The sequence below is a fragment of the Solanum dulcamara genome, chromosome 2 (assembly GCF_947179165.1).
Source record: "Solanum dulcamara chromosome 2, daSolDulc1.2, whole genome shotgun sequence".
Lineage (NCBI taxonomy): Eukaryota > Viridiplantae > Streptophyta > Magnoliopsida > Solanales > Solanaceae > Solanum > Solanum dulcamara.
This window is the reverse complement of record NC_077238.1, coordinates 2,706,821-2,714,027: the sequence shown is the minus strand read 5'-3', so window position 1 is coordinate 2,714,027 and position 7,207 is coordinate 2,706,821. Positions and strand designations below refer to the sequence as shown.

At 33.8% G+C, this 7,207-nt stretch overlaps 3 protein-coding genes across 4 annotated transcripts; 2 read left to right on the top strand and 1 right to left on the bottom strand.

Moving 5' to 3' along the window:
* On the top strand, nt 1–1,884 carry LOC129874284 (30S ribosomal protein 3, chloroplastic-like). Of its 2 annotated transcripts, none has more exons than XM_055949555.1 (2): nt 1–289; nt 1,486–1,884. In XM_055949555.1, the coding sequence occupies exons 1-2, from the start codon at nt 71–73 to the stop codon at nt 1,762–1,764; spliced, it is 498 nt and encodes a 165-aa protein (XP_055805530.1). In that variant the 5' UTR covers nt 1–70; the 3' UTR covers nt 1,765–1,884. The 2 variants fall into 2 exon arrangements, with proteins under 2 accessions (XP_055805530.1, XP_055805524.1); XM_055949549.1 differs by having other exon boundaries at nt 1,483–1,884.
* Nucleotides 1,885–2,695: 811 nt separating this feature from the next.
* On the top strand, nt 2,696–4,835 carry LOC129879971 (homologous-pairing protein 2 homolog). The gene is made up of 6 exons (XM_055953733.1): nt 2,696–2,804; nt 2,907–2,932; nt 3,789–4,056; nt 4,185–4,255; nt 4,351–4,539; nt 4,616–4,835. The coding sequence occupies exons 1-6, from the start codon at nt 2,777–2,779 to the stop codon at nt 4,703–4,705; spliced, it is 672 nt and encodes a 223-aa protein (XP_055809708.1). The 5' UTR covers nt 2,696–2,776; the 3' UTR covers nt 4,706–4,835.
* A 51-nt stretch (nt 4,836–4,886) lies between these two features.
* On the bottom strand, nt 4,887–7,207 carry LOC129879970 (uncharacterized). Its single transcript, XM_055953732.1, has 5 exons — nt 6,793–7,207; nt 6,594–6,697; nt 6,216–6,387; nt 6,009–6,131; nt 4,887–5,928 (listed from the first exon to the last, which is right to left on the bottom strand). The coding sequence occupies exons 1-5, from the start codon at nt 6,976–6,978 to the stop codon at nt 5,218–5,220; spliced, it is 1,296 nt and encodes a 431-aa protein (XP_055809707.1). The 5' UTR covers nt 6,979–7,207; the 3' UTR covers nt 4,887–5,217.

Sequence of the window (7,207 nt, the reverse complement as noted above, 5' to 3'; positions counted from 1 at the left end):
ATCATCTCAAATTCTCTCTGTACACTCTTTTAAGGCCAATATTTTTCCATTTCCCAAAACAGAAAAAAAAATGTTATCAATGTCAGTTCAATCTAGCTTGAGAGGCAATTTAAGTATCCCTTCTTTACCTTCACAAAATCCTTCTTACAAATCTTTCAAATGTTCTTCATTCTCTTTAAACAACAAAGCTTCATCAACAAGAAAAATTCATAAGATGATTGCTTCAGCAGTTACAGAAACAGAACCAGTTGCAGCTGAGACTTCTGAATCTTCTGTTCAAGAAATTCAGGTAAAAAAAATCAACCATTTAAGTTTCATAATTATTACATTTTACGTTCCAATTTGTTGATCTGATTTTAATTTGATACTCAGGTTAAGAATGTAAAGAAACTTTTGAATTTTATGATTTTAAATTAATGATATATGGAATGTACCAAAATATCTTCTATACTTGAAAAATTAAAATTTAAGAATTCCAAATGGAGGAAGTACTGGTGTTTGAGACATTTTGTGTACAATTCAATTAATTTCACGAAATAAATGCTATTTTCCACTAGCATAGTATTAAGTAATTTTATCTACAAAGACTTGAACAGATGAAAAAAATTACCTAGGGTCATATTCTACAAGAAATAGAATGAGAGGTGGCAAATGTAAGATTTAAAGTTAATGAATTTCAAAGTGTGAGTTTATAAATGTACATACTATGTTGCTTGGAACCTTTAAAAATATTGTCTCGCCTATGTCGTATTCTTAAAAAATGAAAGGGTAATCTAACACCCGTTAATGAAAATGAGTAATAACTAATTAATTAACATGTTCAATAAATTGAGGTAAAAATCAATCGTTTAAGCTTTATAATCTAGAACCTATAGAATGAGCATATGAGAATGTAGGATTTTGTCCGTTGATTCATATTTATGTCATTTTCTAACATGTATATATCTTAAATATAGTTCATATTTGATCGGATACACTATATGTTAAAAATGTCCGACTCTCTAATAATGAAAGAATAGACCAACACCCGTTAATGAAATATATATTGTCCATTTAGCTAATACCGAACAAAAATCAAGTTAAAATTATATTGTTAACTAAAAATATAAGTTATGTATCTACAAAAAGATATATCAATTCGTAGCCTCGAACCCTAAAATTTTAGCGATGATGAATTCAACCTCTAGATCAACATTTGTGTTGAATACTTGCACTAATACCAAAATAACATAATGAATATACATCCCAAACCAAAAATAATAGATTTAGTTGAACACACTTAACTCATCTTAGCTAGATACGCCTATGACTAAATCCAACCTTTGATTTGCATCCGTGTCCGATATTCACACCCGTATCAAAACAACATTGTGCCTACATTATTTGAGATTGAAAATAATGAGTTCAATTGAACATACATAATCCATCCCAGATACCGTCCCAGATACGTCTATGTCTTAGTGAATTCTTGATTTTTTGTAGAAGTCTGATATGAAGAAAAAGGTAATTGAGAAACCAAGGCTAGTGTTGAAATTCATATGGATGGAGAAGAATATTGGACTTGGTCTTGATCAAGTTCTACCAGACCATGGTAGTGTACCATTAAGTCCATACTTTTTTTGGCCAAGGAAGGATGCATGGGAAGAGTTGAAAACAACACTAGAGAGCAAGCCATGGATATCACAAAAGCAAATGATTATTTTGCTTAATCAAGCAACGGATATTATCAATTTGTGGCAGCAGAGTGGTGGAAATTTGTCCTAAATTGTGTTTTGGTATTTATTTGTAGGCTAATGATTTCAAGTTCTGTTTTTGTTTTGTTTTGTTTTGTTTTGTTGAAGGAAAACAATTGGAAAAAATGTGTCATTTTTGTTTCAAGATTTATTTTTTAAGTGCATTGACAATGTAAATAATTTTTAGACCTTCAATGCGTATTGACCGGATGATAAGACAGTCAAACTTTGTGAATAATTTAACAAGATAGGTAAAATGAAGATAGTATCAAGTTTTTATCGTCAGTCCGAAGAGTCGATCTTGTAATGTTTGTTAATTCAATAGAACTTGTGAACAATTAACGAGATAGATGAATGAAAATAGTGTCAAGTTTTTTCCAGTTCAACAAAACTTATAAGCATCGTAATAATGCCACGCAAGATTTACAAATTTGTCAAGACTTACAAACAATTTAGGAAGATAGCTGGTAGAATGAACATTGTATCAAAGTTATGCCTAGCCGGCATGACTTGTAAATCAGGCAAGGTTTGTCAATCCAACAAGACCTTTAGAATATGAATTGTATCAAAGTTATGTCTCCTCTTGCATAACCTTAGCGACGAGCTACTTCGTTCCTCAACAAAATCAGTTTTTATTTTCAGAAAGATCCGCAAGTTATGAATAAGGTAAGATTTGGCAATCTGCAAAACTTGTGAATAATTTGATAAAATATATAAATAGAATACGTGTGTCAATTATTTCTTAGCGGTTATTCATCTTCCGCTATCCGTTACATTTGGACTTAGGGACTTATCATGAACTAAGAGCCCACGGAGTCTTGCCAACAAGGCCCATGGGCTTGAAACATGCGAGGTAAGAATCCTCTTTTCGTAATTAGTAGTTCTATCAAGGGTAATTCCTACGACCCTTTATACGACATCGTATCATTGCCCTTCGCGGCCTCCCCATTTAAGTCTCTCCGATTTTACCTGGAATTCGAAACTGAGAAATTTTGGCAGAAGCTTTTTTCCCGCGCTCTGGAGCTCTGTTAATTTCCTAATCAATGGCGCCTAAAGCAGATAGCACTGAAGGTAACTTCTCTCGCCGGAAAATCGAATTGAATCAATTCGTATTTGAAATCTTAATTTACAGATCTCAAAGTTGATCGACTTTTTGTTATTGAAAATTTGCAGGAATCGTGCTCAATTTCGTGAACGAGGTAACACACAGTTCATCATTTTGCTAATCAGTATATCTAATTCTATGATTCTAGTGTTTTGTGCATTTGTCTTCATTTATTTTTTTTTCAATTTTCTTTTGATATGCGACGCATCATCTGTAATGTGTTTTTGTTTACATAAATGGATTTAGAGGATTTTTTCCGTTCAGAGACGAATTTTTGTTTGGAAGTGTTATTGTTTACATAAATGGATAATTTGCTGTAATTAACTATTTCTACGAGCTTCACCGGTATAGGTATTCAATTTGAAACGTGAACGGAAAGTTTGCTGCATAAAATTAGCAGCTAGGTTCTTCAGCAGGTATAGGTAATCAATTTGAAACGTGAATGGAAATTATGCTGTTAAAATTAGCATATATGAAGTAAAAGTTGTTATGCGAACTGTTATGCTGTTATCTTATGATATTTGAAATTTGGATGAAGGAATGATCAGTACATCACATTTTATTTTCTTTGAAAATTCAGGTGTAAACATCGAAAGCTGTTGTTAATCAAACTGATTAGTTTCGATATAACTAAGCTATGGCATACAATAGTTGCTTCCTCGTAAAGTTTCGATTAAAAAATTTAGAGGAAGCAAGTGTAAGATATAGAAGAATTACACCTTCGGTTGGAGCTTTGAGTGCTTGTTGCTACTGTATGTGCAGAGTGTATTTCCTTTTTTCCCTAAAATAGTGTCTTGACAGAGGGTATTAGCTTATCAATATTCTGTGAAGATAGTGTGGCGCTTTCTTTTCTGTTTTTTTTGGGGACAGATGATAGTTTGCCGCAAATTCTTGAATTCTGAGTTATACAGTCTCTGATTTTCCTTTTTCCCGCATGGTGTTTAATGTAGCAAAATAGACCATTGAATGTCCAAAATGCGGCAGATGCACTGCAAAAGTTTAACCTAAAAAAAGCTGCAGTTCAAAAAGCCCTGGATAATCTCTGTGACAGTGGTAAGATATCATTTAAAGAGTATGGCAAGCAGAAAATTTACCTGGCTCGGCAAGATCAGTTTGACATCCCAGACAGTGAAGAGCTTAATAGAATGAAAGAGGAAAATTCCAATCTACAAGAGAAGTTGAATGAACAGAAGAAAGCCATTAGTGAGGTTGAAGCAGGTATGCTTAATTGATACTTCTTGCCGTTGTGTGAGTTATTAGTACAAATTTGTAAGACGTTTTTTGAATTTGATAATCTTCAACTCCACCGAGTGATGTTACATGTAAATTATAACGGTTTGTTACAGAGATGAAGTCTCTGCAGTCAAATTTGACTCTGGAAGAGATACACGCTAAAGAATCCAAACTGAGAAACGAGGTAGGAGATGAAGAGAATCTGTGGAACTCTCTAGCATTTGAATCTGGTTTTCCAGCATAAGTTGAAAAGTATCATAACTTTTTTATCATTTCAAGGTTGATGAGATGGAAAAGAAACTAATTAAATTGCGGGAAGGTGTTACTCTTGTAAGTCCAGAAGAAAGAAAAGCCATTGAGGGGTTGTATTTGGAAGCCTTAAATCAGTGGAGAAGGCGAAAAAGGATGTTCAGAGATGTATGGGATGCCATAACTGAGAACTCACCCAAAAATCCCAAAGAGTTTAAGGTATTAACAAGTCGATCTTCTCATATTTTTGCTTGTTCTTTCTAAAGTCCACTCCTAATTTTCATGTGTATTTCAGGAGGAACTTGGAGTTGAATATGATGAGGATGTTGGTGTGAATTTTCAGTCTTTTGCTGACCTGATGCAACACGGCAAGAAGCGTCGCTAGACGCTAGTGATTATATTTACCTGTTACATTTTACTGCAGGAATATACTTGATCAGGTGTTCTATCAGTATATATTTGTAGACTTTGGAATTGTGTTATCTTGACATTTTGTAATGTTAATCTGCTTTTCTAAAACCTCTTGTCTGCTTTACCCTCATCACTACTGCAAGTGGTCTTATAGGTTCAAAAGACAACTGAAAATTGTATAGGTTCATAGCAATAGCAGCATACAAAATATGAAGCTACAGTTTATTGACAAAGCACAAAATATATCCTCAAATTTACAAAATCTCCAAAGATAAAAGAAAATATGGAACTATGATATATTGACAAAGCACATTATATATGCACCAACTGGCAAAATCTCAGCAACCATTTATCCGTCCTTGGTTATTAGTGATAGTTCTTTCTAGTTCTCACTGATGTTAGCTTCTTATTTATGTATAGGTTTTCTGCACCTTGATTTGTGAATCCTTCAATCTCCTTTTCATTAAACATTTATCCGTTCTTTGGTCACCAGTGAAAGTTCTTTCTAGTTCTCATTGATATTGGCTTCTTACTTATGTCTAGGTATACTGCACCTTGCTTTGTGAATCCTTCAATCTCCTTCTCATTTCCTGCTTGGTGCATTGGAGAACCAAAAACTTCATTCTTAGGACATTTTAATGACGGAATTCTGTTTTCCTCTCCAACTTCTTCATCGATTTCATCAAAAATTACACCATGCCTGGGACTTTTCACCTCATCAACAAGAATGTCGTCTGCTGAATCAGAACTTGAAGCAGAGACTGATCTCTTGAACTGTTCATTAAACTTCCTCTGTTTGCGTTCTTCCACCTCATCTTCATCGGAGAATTGGTTTTCAGAGTGAAAACCATAGTTCTGACTAGGCTGTGTTTTCTCTACTCCATCCCCAACATTCACTCCCTCATTATTCTTCTCCTCTCCTGTACGAAACTCAGCTATTAAATCCTCATGAACGTCTGATACATTCCTTGGCTTCTGACTCGGACTTTTAGGGTCATCTGGATCACGCGATTCAGACCGAGAGAGTTCCACAGCTGCTCTTGCAGCAGCTGCTGCATAAGCAGCAGATTCAAAAGCTTCTTGAGCTGCATCTGCTACATCTTTATATTCTCTCCTAGCTACATGGTCTACATCTTGAGGTAAAACTGGTATGTGACCTTCAGACTGGTCCTTCCTATTCTCAGTGACTTTCTTCTCCTGGTTTCAACAACAAAAGTTTTTTTTAAAACAAATAGAACAATTTCTATGTAATAATTCAAGAGTTATCTCAAACATACCTCTGTATTCTCCAAAATCGTTTCCTCAATTTTCAAAACAATGTTATTCTCTGCAGCAATTTCCTTCAGCACTTTGGTTCTTTGCTCTAAGCTAGGCATCCTTGTTGACAGCTTTTGTATCATCTACTTTGAAAAAAAAATGTAAATGAGTATACATTATTAGCATATCATTTTTGTTATTATACCAAGAGTTCTATTATTTATTACCTTAGTATTTACTCCACAGTTGTTTCTTAACTCAACCGCACGAGCTGCAAATTCTTTCCCAAATCTTGACATGAAAATAGCTCGAAGTTCTTTAAGTTCTGGGAATTCACCACACCTTGAAGCTGCATAAATCAAGCTTGATATCGCCTCCTTCAATTCCTCAGGACATATTCTACAATAAAATCATCAGAAAACTCAGTAACAGGTACTCAACCAATTAAGCTACAAAGATTTCCAAAAAAAGAAACTCAATAACTCAACACATAAAACTATATATATATATATATATATATATATATATATATATATATATATATATATATATATATATATATATTCACTATTGATTGAATAAATGAATAAATTAGAAACACCAACTTTTCTTGTTGAATAAGGTTGATTCTTTCAATAGCCAAAAGACAATAGCCTTCTACCATGTCAAACACATCCAACATATTTTGTTCCTTGATAACTTGCTCAACCTACAAACATAACGGTTCTATGAGTTCAACTGAAATATGTAGTATATATAACCCCACATGATCAAAATGATAATATAGTAAAATAAATAAATCACCCTAAGAAGAGCTCTTTCATGGTAACCAAGGTTTAAGAGCTGAATCACATCGGACCGCGCGATCGAGCCTCGTACTTGACGTTGGTTCTTGAGTACAGTAACCCTGGAAATGGCTAGATTTGCAGTGGCCTTGAATTTGCTAGTCTTAAAGTTTCTTCCTAGTAAAGCATCAAGTTTTTTTCCCATGGCTACTTTTGTTTGTTTCTACTACACTCTCTTAATGAGAAACAAGTAAATGAAAGAGAACTAAACTCTTACAAATTTGATAAGAGTTTTTTTTTTTTTAATGGATGGTGGTTTTTGGAGAGACTAGAAGATAGGAACAAACGAACGTAGCTCAGTTGCACCTTTTGATTATGACGAAGTGTGAATTATAAAAAAATAATAATAAGAATGTATACGGAAGGTAATAAGA

Excerpts from the sequence above, each read along its gene's own strand:
- LOC129879971 (XM_055953733.1), top strand. The coding sequence starts at position 2,777 with ATGGCGCCTAAAGCAGATAGCACTGAAG. Across the intron at positions 2,933-3,788 it reads TGCTCAATTTCGTGAACGAG|CAAAATAGACCATTGAATGT; the intron begins GTAACACACAGT and ends TGTTTAATGTAG. Across the intron at positions 4,540-4,615 it reads AAAATCCCAAAGAGTTTAAG|GAGGAACTTGGAGTTGAATA; the intron begins GTATTAACAAGT and ends TGTGTATTTCAG.
- LOC129874284 (XM_055949549.1), top strand. The coding sequence starts at position 71 with ATGTTATCAATGTCAGTTCAATCTAGCTTGAGAGGCAATTTAAGTATC. Across the intron at positions 290-1,482 it reads CTTCTGTTCAAGAAATTCAG|AAGTCTGATATGAAGAAAAA; the intron begins GTAAAAAAAATC and ends GATTTTTTGTAG.
- LOC129879970 (XM_055953732.1), bottom strand. The coding sequence starts at position 6,978 with ATGGGAAAAAAACTTGATGCTTTACTAGGAAGAAACTTTAAGACTAGC. Across the intron at positions 6,698-6,792 it reads ATGAAAGAGCTCTTCTTAGG|GTTGAGCAAGTTATCAAGGA; the intron begins GTGATTTATTTA and ends TTATGTTTGTAG. Across the intron at positions 5,929-6,008 it reads CGATTTTGGAGAATACAGAG|GAGAAGAAAGTCACTGAGAA; the intron begins GTATGTTTGAGA and ends TGTTGAAACCAG.